Here is a 19,210-nt window from a genome sequence, read left to right as displayed (position 1 = left end):
TGTCTCCCGAGTCTTTGGCAACCCTCGGCATGGGATAAGGTGCGTCATTTTGGAAAAGCGGTCCACCACTACCAGAATGGTGGTGTTCCCTTTTGAGGCAGGCAGGTCGGTTACAAAGTCCATTGTGAGTTCCCGCCAGGGTCCAGAGGGTGGAGGCAGTGGTTGTAATAGTCCTGTGGGCTTACCGGGTGCGCATTTGGCCTGTCTACAAATCGGACAGGAGGCCACGTATCTTTCCACATCTGCCTTTACTCGGGGCCACCAGAAATATCGGGCTACCAGTTGCAAGGTCTTGTACTGGCCCAAGTGTCCGGCTGCTGGGTCATTGTGGGTTGCCTTTAGAACTTGGGTGCGAAGGTCAGCGGTTGGGAGTACTACACGATCCCGATGGTGTAAGAGACCCCGCTGGATGTGGTACTCTGATTGTTCCTCAGGGTGTTCCTGGAGCCTCTGCATCCGCTCCTGAATCCATGGATCTTCAGCCTGTCGATCCTGGATCCTGCAGCTCAAGCCGGTCTGGCAGGACGGCAAAAAACAAAACAGGTAATAGTGGAGGAGCCGGTGTGACTTCAGTGTCCGAATGATACTGGGGTGGTCTGGAGAGAGCATCCGGTCTCTTATTCTGGCTTTCGGGGATATACTCATCCGGAAATCAAAGTGGGCAAAGAAGAGAGCCCATCGGATCTGGCGCTGATTCAGGTAGCGAGTAGACTGGAGGTACTCTAAATTCCGGTGGTCAGTGCGTACCTGAACAGGGTATTTAGCTCCTTCTAGGTGGTGGTGTCAGGTCTCAAAAGCTGTCTTAATGGCCAACAGCTCCCGTTCCCAGATGGTATAGTTCCTTTCTGCAGGGGTAAATTGTCTGGAGTAGTAAGCGCAAGGCCTTGGTGTACCATCTTCTGTACCGGGTTGCAGGAGTACGGCCCCCAGGGCGGAGCTCAAAGCGTCTGCCTCTAACACCGGCTGGCCCAAATCACCTTTTGAGCGTCCCCAAAGGCTTCGTTGATTTTAGCTACAAAAGTCTGGAAGTTAGCCAGCTCGGGGGCATCTGAAATTAACAGTGGTGTAGCCCACCAGGCAGCTGGCCCTTTAAGCAGGCTGATGGTAAAGCTGACCTTGGCCTGCTCCATAGGAAACTCCCGGGGCCGGGAAGAAATAAACATCTTTACCTGAGCCAGGAATGTGGTGAAGGTCTCCCTGCTTCCCTCATATTTTTCTGGACCGTTGAGAGGGCAGGAGGGCAGAGCAGCTTGGGTGGCGGCTCCAGCTGCTTGCTGCAGTCCCAACACGTCAGTGGTGAGCTGCTGCACTCTGGTTTCCAGGGCTTGGATCTGCCCGTTCAAATCAGCCACCTGTTGTTCTAGCAGCTAATTGCGGGCAGCCAAGTTGGCTGCTGTAGCTGGGTCCATCCTGGCTGGAGCTGCTGGCTCTGAATTCCAGCCACAAAGTGTGCTGCCCTAGCCTGGCACACGCAGGGTTAGTGCAAGGACAAGCACGGTTACAAAGTCAAGCAAGTTCAAAGCGCGTACCAGAGAGTAGTCAAAAGTCCAGTCCGGTCTTATCAGGAATTGCTAGTGGATGAAGTCCAAAGGAGAACCGAAAGAGTTGTTGTTGATCTTTATCAAGGACAAGCCAGGAATCTGTGGAGCATTCGATCAAAGTGTAGTCTAGTCGGGTGAAGCAGGGTCAAGCTGGGAGTCAGTCAAACAGAGCTTCGCCGAAGCGTCGGTGAGCAGGAAACCAGTCAAGGCAACGGGTGGACACGTGCACAAAGTTGCAGCCACACTGGGAAGCACTTCAGCTGTGCTTAAGAACAAGCTGAGCTGTCACACCAAGTGGCTGCACCTGGCACTCAGCCTTCCTCCGATGAATGAGCCCCACCTGAGCCCAACCCAGCCTGTTGCTGTAGTCTAAGCCGAGCACTTTACCTGTGTGTTGCCAACGTTGTCCTCCTGCATTCCCTCCGGTGCTCTGGAGATGAGTCTGGGCTGTTCAGGGGTGTTGCTGCAGGCTGAGGTAATGCTGGTGCAGAGGGCATGGTGCTTGTCTGGCTGGGACCTGCTCCCTATCGGGACTTGCCTCTCTAAGCAGCACCCTGCTGCTTTGCTCCAGCTCCTCCACTTCTTCCTCTGAGGGAGCTGGCAGAATGAGCTCAGGCAGTGGTGCAGAGGCACCCTCTGGGGCCATGATACCCTGCTTGATAATTAGATCCAGTGTGGTGGCATGGTCTAATCTCAAGAGCTGGGTTTGATTCTTGACTCATCCTTCATATTCAGCCAGCTGGGTTGCCAAATTCTAGGTGGGGGCCTGGAAGATGAAAGAGAGAATGACAGGATGGAAGAGAGAGAAAGAGAAAGAAAGAAGGGAAGGGGAGGGGAGGGAGGAGGTAATGAATGCATCTGTTCTCCTGGAGAAAACAGCTGCTTTGAAGATGCACTGACCCTCCAACCCTCACCCTCAAACAACAGTGTCTACACAGGTCCCCACTGTCCCTACCTTCCCATCCAACTCTACATCTTCCAAAGGCCAGATGGGAAGGCCACAGGGGGGGGGCTGCCTCCTTCCTGCACCTTCCTCCACATATCCCAAGGGCCAGGCTGGATACAGAAGGCACAGAGGAGCTACCTCTTTCTCACCAACCCCCATATTTTTTAAAGATGCAGGACACAGGCACAGGATTTGAATTATAAAGTATCATTTTGCCAGTAATTGGGGGTCACTCAATATACACAAAAATCCTGATAACAAAATCAGTTACCAACTGTCTCTGCATATCCACTCTTGTAACATAATACTGTTACAAGAGTTAATATCATCAGAGGCTGATTCTGAAGCACAATATATGTAACCTATGCCCTTTTGCTGTTTGAGACATCAAATATAAGAATAATGAAAAAATGCCATTATTTAGAAACCATTGGAAGCAGTCTCCCAGGACACTGTACTAATACCCTAAAAGTCATCATTACTCAACAAAAAAAATTCAAAAGAAGGCTCCAACATTAAATTAGAATTCGAAATATTGAATTAGAATTCATCAAGAAACATGAGGCTGGGGGAGTCTACAGCTATTAAAAATATTAAACTGCTTAGCAAAAGTAGGGGGACTGTAATTATCAAATTCTGCCATTGTGAACAATCACTGTACTTTTCTTGATTACATCTCACCTTATGACTTTTAGACTCTGTTGTTCAGAAATCCACCCTCTACTATGTGTTTGCATGTAAGCATGTACCAACCGAGATCTACCTCATGCCTCTGAGGAAGTCAGTTTGAGCTGATTGAAGTTATATTAGAATAAAAATCGATAGTCTTTCGAATGCTGCAGGACCTGGCCTCCTCCATCCCCTGCTGCAATCAGGGCTACTAAGAGCCACCCCAGATAAAGATTCCATCTGCCCCCTCCCCTATGACCCTGATCCAAATATTATAAGAAAACAAATCACTTGGTTGGCTGTTACCATATATGTATAATAATGTCCAGCTGTCTGTCCATTTGTGGCAGGTTTAACTCATCAGAAAATAAAACTAGAAATCTCAACCTTGGTAACCAGCTTCAGAATGATCATGGGACTTCCAGGGTCGACAATAAAAGGAAGTGGAATATCTTGGCCCAGGTTATCTCCGGACCCCACATGCTATTTGCACTGGAAGCTAAGCTTGTTATCATGGTCTAAGTTTCAAACTAGTTTCTGGAAAAGCCAAGTTCAGATATATATTTTGGGGGGAGGAGGGTTGTCTCAAAGTGTTACCTTTCCAATCAGTGCAACATCAAATCTTACGCTTTCCCTCCCAGAATGTTTTGGAAAGGAAACTGAGGAGGAGAGTGTAGTGAAAGGCTCTCCCAAAATTTACCCAGATCTCTCATGTCTCCTATTTTTGCCAATGGAGAGAATTGACAATGCAAAATTGATGCAATCAACCATCTCTTATAGCAAAAAGACAATTCCTTTACACCAAAGATTCTCTGGGATTTACCTGATTTTCCTCACAGTTCCCATTGGATTGGGTAGTTATCCTGGGCGTCAAGCCAGTGAGCAGGTTCATGAAGAGCAGAAGGATCAAGGTAGAACATAAACAACAGTAGCAGAGTATCTATAGCCTGAGGAATTTTTGCTATTCATAGGCCTGGCGGAAGCTTATTTTTATGTTCCCGTGTTACATCACAGATCTCTTAGATTCTGCTGTAGAAATAAGCATTACCAATTTGGCCTTGTGTCAGCAAACTAACAGTTTACAGTGCTAGACCTGAAGAAACCATCCATTTTGTGGACAACCTACTCAAGAGATCAATATTGGAAACATAAGCAGTCCAGGACATGGAATTAACACGGTTTCATGGTCAGTAAGGGAAAAGTCACCCAACTTCATTGTAAACTATTTTTCATGTAGAAGTCCTAATAGATTCCACCACAGGAACACTGTTTCATCAAAAGATGTGGGGGACACACAATATAATCAGAGCTTCTGGTCAGGTGACATCACCTAGGCCCATTATGCACGGCCGCCGAACCAGCGATTTCGGGTCACATGGAAAACGTGGACAGGGAAGATGCGACGCACACCGCTTATGCACGGGACGGGGCACAACGGCGGCAAAACCCAGAGTAACCGATTATGCACGCGGTGATCGGGCGCCGCTTCTGGTTGCGCCCAGGTCACCTGGAAGCTGCGCTTTCTTCTGCGTTTCGCTAACGCGGCTTTTTCGGCAGCATGCACCGAAGCTGCAGCCAGTTGCAGCCGGCACCGTGCGTTATCGGTGATTTTAGTCACCGCCATTCCACCCCGAATGTGCGTTATTCCCCCCGTGCATAATGGGTCCTAGAAGTGCAGGCAGATATTTCTGCCAAAAGTCCAAGAACTAATTATCACATGCACTGGTGTGATTTCACCAGCTCTGTTAGTTTGGGAGCTTATTTGCTGTTACTAATGTTCTTTGCTTTTAATTGTAATGTTTATAAGACATCTTAGAATATCAGTTCTCCAATCCAAAGAAAAGGGACAGAAAAAAGATACTATAGGCTGGCAAAAAACTAAATGTCTGCCTATCCCTTACTGTCACATCAGAGTGAATTAAGCCAGCCGGCTTCAAATCCAACTCACTTCTACCTCCACCCCCAAAGTTTCCAGTTATTTCCCAACCCAGAGCTGCCAACCCTAATAGTAGGATAAATACGAGCTAATTGGATTAAAATGTTTAACTGTGAGTTTGGAATATAGAACTTATTTCACATCCTTTTTTACTTTCCACTTGTGCTCCTTCTTGAAAAGATAAAGGATATATACAATAGCAAAAATTATACATTTACTTTGAGATATTGGGGGTCGGGGGAACACCCGAATTCCAGTGCTGTAACTGAGTTTTAGTACTTATTTTATCATTCAGTGGCAAGGTATTTTGAATAACTAAGTTGCAAGTTATTACTGCGGCAGAAGGAACAAAAATATCCTTCCATTAGATATTGCTTCTTGATTATCTAGCTCTGCGGTTTTTGTAACAAAAAGGCACCCAGCCTTTCTATAAAGTCAGGCACTGGGTAGCAATTAGCTGTCCTTTTCCTGCTAGTCTCCATTACTTATTTGGCTACTTAAAATTATTGGTTTTCTGCTATAATACATCTCTCTAAGACAGTAATGGGCAGCATTAACAATTGTACTTGACCACTACATATAGTCTCTGTGGCCATGATTGATTGGGAGATGAACAGTAGGGTGGGAGTTTGCATGTTGTCACCAGAAAATATGCAAAAAGCTTTCTTTTGCTAGAGCCATGCAAAGTTGGCCTATGCAAAAAAAAAATTCTCAGAATACCTTTTAGATAAATGTCTCTTCCGGTGGAAGAATGGATCTATTCCAGGAAACCTCTCTTCTTGCCACCAGTTTTGCTTAGTGTTAAAGAGCTGTTTCATTGGAGATGGGGCGCCTGCGTTGTGTGCCTGCTGGCGCTCCAATGCCCACATCTCCCCTCCCCCCCGCTGCACGGTGCTGGCTGTGTCGGGAGTGACCAGCCGCTTTTGGCACCAAAGCGCCCAACCCTAGGTTCTTCATTACCTACCTAAATAGGATGTTATAAGCACCATAAGGATAGGGCTGCCATGGTGAAGGTGAATTCTGTTAAATTCATATAAAAGCAAGATATTGAAGAGGCATTTCAGATTTTTTGTGTGATTGTTTCTAACCTTATAAGGCATGCATACATTACTATTCTGAAAAACCTCAACAGCCTGAAAGCACCCATTAATTTACAAAATTGGTCATATGGTGGCCATTTTTACATGTGACAAGCAAGTGCACTTTATTAAGCATGCATGAAGGGAAGGCTTATGAAAGCACCTCATCCGCTAACTAGCCTGTGGCAATTACCCTGCACTTTTTTCTTCCTGCCCACTAAATTCTTAAGTTTTCATCATAGTGTAATCATTAGTTGAAGTCAGAGGGCTGGCTCCCACAAACCACAAATAGAACAAAAATAGTACACAAGTGCATGAAATAAAGTTCCCATGGTGCTATATCATTTTTTTGTTTCTCTAGTGCAAGGTATAAACAAGTCCTTCTGTGAATGGCAATGATTTTTTGCATGAGGAAGGGATCCTTTGGGTTCAACCTATCATTTTTAACCTCTATATCAGAACCTTCTGGCACATCATTCCTAGCATTTCCCAACACTTAACCTCATATGCAGCCCTTAATATTCCCCACCTCTTGCCTCCTGAAAAGAAAAACATTGCAATAATCTTTCAATAAAAAAGCAAGTTATTTATCAGTTCTGCATAATGGGTCACTGAATTTATAAAAATTAGTTCATATGATTAGAATAATTGTGCTAATAAAATGTTTGGAAAATCCAGGAACATTCAATTCTCCCCTTTTGTTTACCATGATCAATACTTTAATGTTTAAGTTGGTCAGCTTGGCTCCATCATATTTAAAGACTTTTCTTTATGTCTAAAGGTGGACCCGGATCTGGCAAAGGGACCCAGTGCAAGAAATTAGCACAAAAATATGGATTCACTCACCTGTCCACAGAAAACCTCTTCCGGCATGAGATGTCATCATTGTCAGAAAGAAGTAAAACTATAAATGATATAATGGGAAGCGGTGAAGTCATACCAGGGGTAAGCTTCCAAGAGGAAGATGGTCCCTTAGTGTAGCTGTTTGTTAAAAAGGAAGAAAGAAAGAAGCAGAGAAGATTTGGGGTAGAGAAAAAATTCAGCTTTTTGAAAGGGGTTATCAAAGACAACCTGAACAAGTCTTATCTCGACAGCATATCCCAGAAAAGTATACAGTAGGAACCAATGATTCCTTTAAAAAACACCAAAGCTGTACACATGTATGTTGTTAATCTTTATGTTGCTGGTAATGTTGAGTCCTACTCCTTTAAAAAAACTCTGCCACAGGCTCCACCCCAGTTTTGTCACCTTTCCACTTTCCTACTCCTTCAGGGATATCCACAGCAAAATGTTCTGGGATAAAATGTGGTTTAGTGATGATAACTTCTAAACCAATGGCTAACAGCTGATACATGAGGTAAAGTTGATAGAAAGAGCAGCTTTTAAAAAGAGAACAAGAATGTTGTTCAGTGTACAAGAACAAGAATGAGGTCACTGTAACAATTGACATGACAGAGAAGAGTTTATAAACGGTACATGTAAAAAACAAACCTCCTTCCTGTCGCATCTAAACAAACACTTTTTCATAAATTATATGTTTCAAGTAACCACAGCAAACCCTGCTGTAGTTCAGATAGTATACAAGGAAATCTGTATTCCTCTAAACTGGTCCCCCTCCCCTCAACTGTCATTACTTACATTAATTGTCTCTACTTGTCTCTGCTTCTCAGCCCTTGGCTGCTATAGCTTTGTTAGAGCTCTAAGTTATTAGCTTCAGTGTTGCAGATTGATTTTTCTTCTTCTCGTCTTCCCAGTACTATATAGGTTTTGCTTTGTTTTGTTCTAACATACAAGTTATTTTAGAGGACTCTTCCAATAATTATTCTGCAAAAAGTAACCCTTAGTAAACAAGTAAACTGCCCTGATCCTCATGGGAGGGTGGTATATAAATATAATAAATAAATAGTTTGTATCCTCTTTAGCCTAGTGGTAAATCTAGCTTTGACCGTACAAAGTAGATAATTTAAAAAGTCAATAGACTGGTCTTGCATGTATCACTGTTAAACATTTCCCCACCTGTACAGAGGTTTGGGATTAGAAGCAGCAGGTAATAGTTGGGGAGCAGTCAATTATAGGTAATGATGGAAACAGTTATGACTTGAGCAGCTGTTCAGGGCAGGATGATATGAGGGAATGGAATCCAGGTCACTCAATAAAGCAACTTAACTTTCAGAACAACATTATTTATTTTCTTCAATTAAGGATATTGTTATGGAACTCCTGAAAGAAGCTATGGATGCCAATTTAGGAGACACGAAGGGTTTCCTGATTGATGGTTATCCCCTGGAAATCAAGCAAGCAGAAGAGTTTGAGAACCAGGTGAGCTTTGTCATAATTAAAAATTCCAATTGCAACTCTGCTTGATAGCAGAGTTGACAACTCTTTTTTTTTTCCTGACTGGGCTTCTCTGTCTTTAACATCTGCATGACTGGTAGAATTTCATCTGTTAAATTAGTTCTTCTCAGCATGCAGGTGCCTGGATGGAAAAGGCTTTACTTGCAGAATTTTTAATATCGTTTAATACTACAGATCTTTTTCTCAACACAAAGGTATCCAGGGTGGTGTATGTATAAATAATGCAATTATTGGAAAGTAGTGCATTGCTGGATGAATGATACAGAATAGATAATGCAAATGATTTCATACCCAAAACATGTACTTGTTATTCAGTTGTAAACCACACAGGAATCCTGCCAGAAAAAAAAATGCCATCCCCAGTTAACTGTGAAAAACATAGAGGGAACAAAAGAATCCCACCTTTATATACAAGTCAGGAACTGTAGATGTTAAGCAGCAGAAGAATATGCTAAATATTAAAATTAAAAAAAATTATGTTCATATTTAAAATAAAAAAACATCAACATTAGTCTCACAGTATTGAACAAATCCAGAATATATTGACACAAGGATAAATGACCTCATACAAAAAAACCCAGATGCATTTCAACTTCTCTTGGGGTCTTCCTCAGTGGTCTGATATTTAAATGTGCCTGCGTAATGTAGTAATTACATTCTACAAGAAACATGGGAATGTCCTCAGGCTGAGAGAGGCCTATAGCAAGGGTGGAATTTTGGAGAATAAATTTTTTCATGGGGGCTCCAAGAGAGATATATTTGGACTAATTTTATAAGTGTGGGAGCCTCTTCCTTTATATTTTTTACCACCTTATAGTCCCTATTACTACATTATTTAAATTTCAATATCAGACCCCAAGAGAGGTTGAAACACATTTAGTTTTTTGTATCTGGTCATTTACCCATGTGTCAATATGTTCTGGATTTGTGCAATACTGTGAGACTAATATGGATGTTTTAAAATTTTTAAATGTGCACATGAAGGATAATATTTGTATTTTAATATTTAGCATATCCCCAGTTGACTGACAAACACAGACTTTCAGGTTATACTTCTGAATTGCTAATTAAAATATTTAATTTGCATATTATATCTGGTCTTTTTTCAAGGACATGCCAGGCAAGTGTCCACTTGGCTCAAAAGTTTTATATATTCCCCAAGGTACTGCTTAGGAAACTCTGGTAGCTGCTTGGGAAACTGTTGCTTGCCTCCCTATGAAAGCAGATATCTGATACTTAGTATTTACATAGCACTTTCAGTGCTACAATATCTCTACAGTTATGATGGTTGTTCATTTAGTCTGAGGAAGAGTGCTTGCACTCAAAAGCTCACACTTTGAATAAATCTTTGTTGGTCTTAAAGATGCTATTGGACTCTATTTTTGTAGTGTTACAAATGTTTTGCACATATTATCTTGTAAAGCTGGTAGGCCAGTCAGTATAATCTCCATATTGTACGGGGGTTGGGGAGTTATAACAAAGAGACGCGCTGTAAATTCGTGACATATGAGTGTACCTTAATTGAATTTGCTCCCAAACTGAAATTGCTTGTGCATACCACTGCAACACCCATTATATATCTTGCTAATTTCCCTCTCTCCGTTATGACGCAACTAAATTTTAAAATGTTGCAACGATTTAACACGTTTTCAGCTTACACAATGACAGGCCATTTGGGAGATTAGAGTGGGGTGTCAATCAAAGCAAAGAAATAATGACAGTGAGCTCAATGTGTTAAAGCCTAATTTTTGGTACACTGGTGCCTCCCTGTGTATGCAGTGAATTACCATCTTTTTTTGTGCAATGCTACATTGTTTAATGAGGGATTTCCTTAATGCTGATTCAGAAGTTTAATGTTTGCAGGGGCAAGGGTCATTCCTGCATCTGCAGTGCCAAGAAAAATAGTGTCAATTAGTAGTACTTATATCTGACTTACTTTTAAGTCTAATTCAGAACCAATGTTCACATTTTGTCCTGTAGTAAATCTGCTAAAAAGTTGCACCCATATGACTTCTTCATCCAATAACTATAACCCAAATGTAGAATTAGATTTAGAGCCAGCTTGGTGTAGTGGATAGGAATGTGGACTTGGCGAGCCGGGTTTGATTCCCCGCTCCCCCACATGAAGCCAACTGGGTGACCATGGGCTCGCCATAGCACTGATAAAGCTGTTCTGATTGAGCAGTAATATCAGGGCTCTGTCAGCCTCACCTACCTCGCAGGGTGTCTGTTGTGGGGAGAGGAAAGGGAAAGCAATTGTAAGCCACTTTGAGATTTCTTCAGGTAAAGTGGCATATAGGAACCAACTCCTATTATTTTATTATTTTGTTTCCTGTTCTGCTTGTCTCCCCAACAGGGCCAAACTTACAAACATAAAATTTAAATGAACAGGAAACAGAAACACATGCTAACTTCATCTTGGGCTAGTCCTGGATCCACTGGCACTTGAGTGTATGTGTGTTTGACACCTTTTGACTCTCCTCCTTGTAGCAATGCTAAAATTAATCCTGCCCTCTTAAGGAACCAGGCGTGGGGGGAGAGGTAGGAGAATTGTAAGGATCCAGTAGACTGAGGGACTAAAGATGCACTGTTTAGAGAAAGAATTTAGGAGGCAAAAAAAGGAATAAGGATGAAAAGAAATTTAACAAAGTCAACCCCTACTCTGAAGCTGCTTTCCCTGATGAGGCAAAAAAGAAACTGGAGGGTGACTCCCACTCTGGAGAAAGGAAGGTGGAAGAAAGTTGTTCCTGCCTTATCCTCCACCTCCTCAAGATATCCTCCACCTCTCCCTAACTAGATAGCAAAAGTTAAGGTACATGTGTTTAGAAAGCACAGGGCGCATCAGCTTGCAGGTATTTTTAACCACTCCTGCGGTATTAAATAAAAGGGTAAGGCCACCTGGGGAGGAGTTAGGGCAGGCCCTGTCCAGGATAAAAACTCAAAGCGGCTCCTGATTGGGCCCTCCAAGAGTCCATCCAGAGCCAAGCAGCCAATGGGGAGGCGCGCAAAGCGCCTTCCTATTGGCCCCTCACCAGGACAGACCAAAATTCCATTCACCCAGCCCAGTCTGGCTGCCAGTCTGCTCCTGACCACCACAGGGAGAGGAGGTCAGCAGGGCTGCCAAGGGGGATGAGGCTTGGACAGGCTGCGCCAGCCCTTTTTGCCCCAAGGCTGTCCTGTCATGTCCAACTGTAAATTGCCTCAGAACCCTGACAGAGCTGGCAGGAGGCTGCAGAGTGCTCCCCCTCCTCCCCTCCAGGTCTGCTGCGAAGGAACCTCTGACAGGGCCCTGAATGAGGAAAGGAGCCCTTTCCAAGAGCAACGCAGGGGAGCCTGAGGGCCTTCCTTTTGAGGGGGGGGGGACTTTCCCCTTCTGCCAAACAGTTGCCTGACAGGGAGGCCACAGAAAAGCCCCTTCTCACTTAAAATAGTGAGGTTAGACACTGCCCAGAGGTTAGACACAGCCAAGCCATGTGTCTTTCTTCTTTGCAACTCTCTGCAGATTTGAGGCCACTGCACAGCGTTATTCTGCAGAGGAAACTGGCTCTTTTGTCTCCTGTTTCATCTGCACAACAACCCTGTGCAGTAGGCCTCAAGTCTTTCAATTCAACAACAACCTGTGTGGGAAGCCTTAAATGTTTCTTCTCTATCACAACCCTGTCCAAAGTAGCCCTTTCTGCCTGGGGAGCTGATCTTTATACTCTGCAGGTAATTCCAGGAGCTTTATACTCTGCAGGTAATTCCAGGAGCTCTCCAGGCCACACCTGTAGGTTGGCTACCCCTGGGTTGGAAATATTCCTGGAGGTTTGGAGGTGGGACTTCAAAATCATACAATGCCTTAGCCTTCAAATTAGCCATTTTTGCCTGCAGTTGGTAGGGAGTGGTGCAGGAGTGTCCCTCCAGTCCTATGGGTTATGGCCAGCCCTTACCAGCAGCTGTTTGTATTCTGGGGCGTAGACAGGCAGACCAGCGTCAGTCCTGTGAGTCTGGAAAGTGTAGGAAGATCTAAATAAATATTTACAGCCTGAAACTGTAAATAGAGAACAAGTAAATGTCTGGAGACACATAATAACTGAAATGACTTATTGGCCTGGCAAATAAAAAAGAACAGTATAAAAAACCTTACTAAGGTCAAGACTGCTGTGCACAGAGAGTCTTCCTCTTAGGGTTGCCAGCTTCCCTGTGAGGCTCACTACCCCACCTCCCTCATGTGGAGTCTGCTATGGGGAGAGAAAGGGAAGACAATTGGAAAATGCTTTGAGACAACTGAGGCCTGCTGAGTCACTGCAGCCCATTCCCAGTTCTCTCAGATCTCTCACAACCCCACATATCTCACAGGTTGACTATTGTGGAGAGACTAATGGAAAAGGTGTTTGTAAACCACTTTGAGACTCCTTTGGGTAGTAAGCAATATGGTACAAAATCCGTTCTTCTAAGGAGCAACCATGAAAGAAGCATGTGGGCACATAACATTTTACCAACAGTGAAAACATGGGAGATAGAAGGAACAGGGTGGACACCTGTGTACTGTGACTACCCCATGTGTATTAGGGCAGAGGGGCATTTCGGTGAATGTGGCCTAATTCACACAAGAAGGGAAATGATGCAGAACTGGGAGGAACTGGTTGCCATGTAATCTTCCCCTAAGAAGAGTCTCCAGTTTTCCCTTCACATACCGTATTTGCCGGCGTATAAGACGACTGGGTGTATAAGACCCCCCAACATTTCCACTCAAAATATAGTTTGTTACATTACATTAAAGTACTATGGGCTCCTATGGGCAGCTATGTCTATCCCAACTGAAGTGCACCCAGCGTATAAGATGACCCCCCCCCCACTTGGAGGCATGTTTTTCAGGGTGGAAAAGTAGTCTTATACGCCAGCAAATACTGTATCTGAGGACATGGCTCTGGAAAGCTCATCTGTAATCACTATGCCAAAATTCCCAAAGGTCAGTCCTCTCCCACATTCAATGAACATTCCACACCACAGGTTCTTGACACCCATATCTCCACACCCATGCCCTCATTTACCACCATGTCATCACAACCTCCCACACAACACACACATTCAACCCCATGCCCTTACAGACTGGATAACTCCTCCCCTTCCTCTTCCCACTGCCAAGCTCTAGCGCCCATTGTATTCTTGGATACAACAGGCTTTGCCCCTAGTATTGTATATATTTGCAATAAAGGCATTTATAGCTTTAGAATCCCATAAATATGTCAAATGTTGCAATTTTATATTTTAAATAAGTTGTAAATGATGCATTTTATGTTGTTAAAGCAGTAAAATTAGTTTAGGCTTAATAGAACAGTGAATATTGCATATACCATATATACTCGCATATAAGTCGACCCGCATATGAGCTGAGGCACCTAATTTTACCACAAAATCTGGGCAAACTTATTGACTCTCATATAAGCCAAGGGTGGGAAATACAGCAGCTACTGGTACATTTACATTCATTGAGGCACCAGTAGGTCAAATGTTTTTGAACATTTATTTCAAAGAAAAACAGTAAACTAGCTCTGTAAGTGCAAAAGAGGACCAGCAAACCAGAGCAGAACAACAGTACCCAAAGTTGCCAACCTACTACAAGTACAATAGCTACCAAACGGGGAGAATGGACAACTCTAACTACAACTGCAGTCCCCCCCCCAGAACAAAACACTGAAATACAGAATTGTAAAACTCAACACTGAAAGAAAGAACTGTAAAAATCAACTTTTAAAAGAAACACAAGCCCAAGAAAAGGCAAACAATGCAGCCCCTCAGAAAAAAGAAGAAATAAACACTAGGAGAAATAGTAAATTCCAAAGCATCCCCAAAACCCACCCCACCCCACCCCACCCACAGAAACCAAAAGAATACTTTGGAAGAAGTGAAGACAAAAGGAAAAAAAAAGATCAGTCCCTCAGTCAAACTGTTGCTGACCTACAAGCAGCCATAGCAAGCTGCAGCTTGCAAGAGGTTTGCAAAAGTAATGTAACGATTGGCTGGCTGGAAGCAGGCTGTTATTTCAATTACCATATATACCCACATATAAGCTGAGGAAGACTTTTTCAGTGTAAATACTGTGCTAAAAAGCTCGGTTTATACACGGGTATATACAGGATTTCAATTTCTCACGTGTTCAGCGCCCCCCCCCCTTCAGAGGGGTGGAAATGTAGTTTTTTTCCCATGGCTTCAAAATTTCCAGAAATGTTATATCTCTATCCTAGCCTCACTCAGGTTTTAATACCTTTAAAAAGAAATGGAAATAAAACCTTGGTTTAGCTATATTTCTGGCAGAGATGTTCCCAAACATCCCTTCCCTGCTAAAAGGGGGGGGGGGAATCAGTAGGATTTTGGACACTTAATTTGATGTTGGCATGTAGCTATCTTATAGAAGTATCTTTTAAGATAACAAGCATTGAGTTTTATGCCCCACTTTTCACTACCAAAGGAATCTCAAAGCAACTTACAATCACCTTCCCTTCCTCTCCCCACAACAGGCACACTGTGAGTTAGGTGGGGCTGAGAGCTCTTTTAGGACTGTTCTGTGACTAGGCCAATGTCACCCAGCTGGCTGCATATGGAGGAGCCGGGAATCAAACCCAGCTCTCCAGATTAGAAGCCACTGCTCTAACCATTACACCAAGCTGGCTCTCCTGCAGGATCCATGCACACAAAAGCATGGCTGAATCACACAGACACACCCAAGTCTACAGTAAACTACTGCATCATATACATACTTACCTATGGTGCCAGAATATAATAAATAACCTTGATACAATTTTGTGTGGCTTCCAGGTTTGCCTCTGATGCTAGAATATAGAACAGTACCTCTGTAGGAGAGGTTCATATAGAAATGGAGTCTTGCAATTATCTCAGACCTAGACCATTTGGGGAATTACAGGCAGGAACCATTACCTTGAAATGAGCTACAAAAGCTACTGACTTTTCAACATAATGTGATTTGCTTCCTGTAGCTACTGTCGGCCAAGAACTAGATAATATATTAATCACTCACCCCTCTCATGTTCATTGGAGTCCTCTCTTTTACAGAAGCACTGCCAGTGTTGTAAACCTGTTGTAAACATCTGGATTCAAATTAAAAACCATATACTAGAATCAAGGGCATCCAATGAAACTGATGGGGAGTAGGTTCAGGATGTACAAAAGGAAATACTACTTTGCACAAAGTAATTAAAATGTGGAATTCACTGCCAGAAGATGTAGTGTTGGCTACAAGAATAAAAAGCTTGGAGGATAAATCTATCAATGGCTACTAACAGTGGAGACTGAAGGCAACTTTCATATTCAAATTCACTAAGTCTCTGAATCCCAAAGACAGAAAGAAGCATCAGGGGAAGGCCTCAGAGATACTGGTTGACTACTGTTTGAGACTGGATGATGGACTATTGGTCTGATACAGCAGAGCTCTTCTTATATTCTTGAACTCAAGCTCTCTAGTTTAACAGTATGATTGTGACGAAACTACTTATATTCTCAACACAAAATGATACTGAGGAAAACTCGCATTTCCTGCATGAATTCAGGGTCAAGGAATCTTGGTGGGGATTGATGACTTGTTCCTAGCTCAGAGTGAACACTTGAGCAGGGATGGTACATCCTGGTGAAATAGCAAACACCTAAACCTTCTGTTACTTTTCTTTATATCACTGAGACTAGTTTTTCTGGGTGAACCATGCCAAAACACAGGAAAAGAAGGAACTGAAATGAGGATGCCTTCAGAACACCTGTGTCATTACACAAGGGGTTCAATTTTGTAATTTAGTCTAACGGTCATCCTTTACATGAGTATGCTACACTCTGCTGCTTATCAGTCGTACTGTAGCATTCTTATTTGCCCAACGGCACATTATGAACTAAGAAATGGTAGGGCCAGGTGCACCCTCTGGGGAGTTCTTATATTTGACAAGAAGCACTCAAAGTTGGGGGAAACCCATGAAAAACCCTTGAGCTATGTTTTTCTTGCATTTATTCAGATTGCAGTGCCATCCTTGGTGCTCTGCATGGACTGTTCCTCTAAGACAATGAGCAGTCGTCTGCTGGAACAAAGTCAAAGCAACCAGTGCCTCAAAGACAATGCTGAAGTCATTAAGCAGCGAATTGAAAATTACTACCAGACATCTGAGCCTGTGATTACGTATTACGAAAACAAAATTCCAGTGTTTAAGGTAAATTGTGCTGTCATGTTGGACCACTATTTTTTCATCCTATTCACGTAAAGGGTTTTTTTTATAGCTGTTATAACAAAATTACTGTGCTAATTTTATTGCCAATTTTATGGCTATTATGGGTGTTGGCAAAACCTCAAAGATAAGCCTGCAAGATACTTATTCTCAACCTCTAAACCATGATTGAAACCAACTAGTCAGAACATACAAGCAGCAGCCTTGTGACCCCAGTGGTTGCATTTAGATGTTCTGACAAATGGTGCAATGAGGTGTGGGTGGGAATGAACACAGTTTATTACCTTGGCCCTATGTTTCCCCTCCCGCCTCTCTGCAGCTCTCTTACACAGAGCTTGATGAATTCCTGATCTGATCTAAGTTCAACTTGTCAACATTCTGTGCAGGAAATTTAGCAATCTGGAGCTCAGGTACTCCCCACAAACCTGGACTGTAACCTGGGAGTTTACTATGTTGCAACTGTGATAAACTGCAAGTAAATCAACTAGTTTGCTAAGAACCTTCTTTTAGACAGCATAGCAAATTGGACCTTGATGAAACCAAATGCTTTTAGTCAAGCTTGGTGCACAAGAGAGCATGGGACAAGAGGGGAACATGCAGACATTTGTACTGTGACATCTGGATGCATCTGAAGCCTATGTGATGTGTGGATATTTCCTCAGATACTGTTGAGTATAATGTGTAGATACAATTCCCTTATGCTGCTGAAATTCCATTTGAAACAGCAGATAGTCAGAGGTGAAATATTCTATCAGTGTGGGTGAGAATCCTTGGGAGAATGGTTCTTTCTAGTTTTGACAGACCAAAATAGTCTAATAACTAAGGTCTGTTTCCCATTATTTTGCTTTTCTAGTGCAGAAAGTGTGTGTCTGGCGCAAGAAAGTGTGCTGAGTGATTTTGGGGCAGTCCCATGCACTCAGACTAACGTACCTCACAGGGTTGTTGTCAGGATAAAATGGAAGAAGGGAGAACAATGTAAGCCACTTTAGATCCCCACTGGGAAAAAGATAGGGCATAAATAAAAAATCTTTAATCCGCTCCTGCGGAGCGGATTAAATAAAAGAGTAAGGTCTCCTGGGGAGGAGTTAGGGCGGGACCCATCCAGGATAAAAACTCGGAGGGCCCAATCAGGAGCTGCAAAGCGGCTCCTGATTGGGCCCTCCGAATGTCCATCCAGGGCCAAGCCACCAATGGGGCCCAGCCTCGCCTTGGCCCGGCCTCGCCTGGCTGCCAGAGGACTCCCCGCGACGAAGGACAAGCAACCTTACAACACTGTGAGTCCTCATGGCGGCCTCGCCCTAGGGAAAGGCGAGTCCTCATGGCTGCCTTGCCTCATGGCGGCCCTCACCCTAGAGAAAGGAGCAGGGACATCGCGTCAAAGACGCGGCATCCCTGCTCCTTTCCTGCCCCCCACAAATGCTCCAGGACAATCCCTACTACCTCCCTCGCCCCACAGACCCCTTCCCGCCACACTGCCGCTTCCTATACTATACACACACACACACACACACACAGCCCTATGGGACTACTCTCCCTTGCCCCCAAGGCCCCTTCCCACATCGCCACTGCTCCGTCCACTACACAAACATACACACACACACACACACACACACACTCCCACCCACGCATCGAACAATCAACCCCCCTCGCCCCTCAGACCCTTCCCCGCCATGCCGCCAGACACCGACTGACACATTGTCCATCCCGCTCTGCGACTGTCCTCGCCCTTCCCACCCTCACCCCAACCCTCCCTTTCCCCCCTAATCGCTGATCGCCGCTCACACCGTGCCTCCTTACCTTTTCCTTCTCCACCTCCCCTTCCCAGACATACCTCCGGCGCTGCAGCTAGGCCGTGCAGCCTGCGCGGCCCCAGCCATGGCCCTAGACTGAGCCAGGCATGCGTGGATTCTCGCGCATACCTGATTCCCCTGCCCAGCCCCCTGCCCCAGTACTGCCCCACCCCCCTCCCCCACACATGCGTGCCCTGCCGCGCATGCGTTTCCCCCCTCTCCGTCGCCCGCGCCACACCCCCACCAAGTCGCAGGAGTCGCCGCGCCGCCACAGCAGGTATGGATCCCCCCGCAAACACCAAGTGCCCGTACGTGCGCACCTGCCCGCCACCGGACCGACCTGTCCCCACCCACCGCCCTCTATCCACCCTTCCCTCGTGCCGCCGGCCGCCCTCCCCGACCCTCTATTCCCTTGCCCATTTTTACAAATGGGCTTTATTTCTAGTAAGAAAATAAAAAAGTAAAAGTAGCATGAAGCCCTTGGACATGGCATCCTCTGTACAAAGTACTTCTGTAGACATGGAGAAGCTGCCAAATGTTGTGTCTCCCTCTGCACAGACACAGACCACAATAAAGAGTTACCTAATCCTCAGGAGCAGCTTTGGGGAGAAGCATGGGGACAGGGGAGTACTATGGAAAAGTGGCTAGAAAATCCCACTGTGTGTGTTGTTGTTCTTTGTATCTTGGCCC

At 44.3% G+C, this 19,210-nt stretch overlaps 1 protein-coding gene across 1 annotated transcript in view; it reads left to right on the top strand.

The window, feature by feature from the left end:
* AK5 (adenylate kinase 5) overlaps nt 1-19,210 on the top strand; it is a 130,793-nt gene that overhangs the window by 109,098 nt on the left and 2,485 nt on the right. Inside the window, exons 11-13 of the mRNA XM_077333291.1 lie at nt 6,953-7,116; nt 8,374-8,490; nt 16,524-16,715. Coding sequence (XP_077189406.1) covers nt 6,953-7,116; nt 8,374-8,490; nt 16,524-16,715 — 473 coding nt within the window. The remainder of the gene's footprint in view (nt 1-6,952; nt 7,117-8,373; nt 8,491-16,523; nt 16,716-19,210) is intronic.

The sequence above is a fragment of the Paroedura picta genome, chromosome 4 (assembly GCF_049243985.1).
Source record: "Paroedura picta isolate Pp20150507F chromosome 4, Ppicta_v3.0, whole genome shotgun sequence".
In the NCBI taxonomy this organism is placed as follows: Eukaryota; Metazoa; Chordata; class Lepidosauria; order Squamata; family Gekkonidae; genus Paroedura; species Paroedura picta.
The sequence above is the reverse complement of the archived record's forward strand: the minus strand, read 5'-3'. Positions and strand labels throughout refer to the sequence as shown.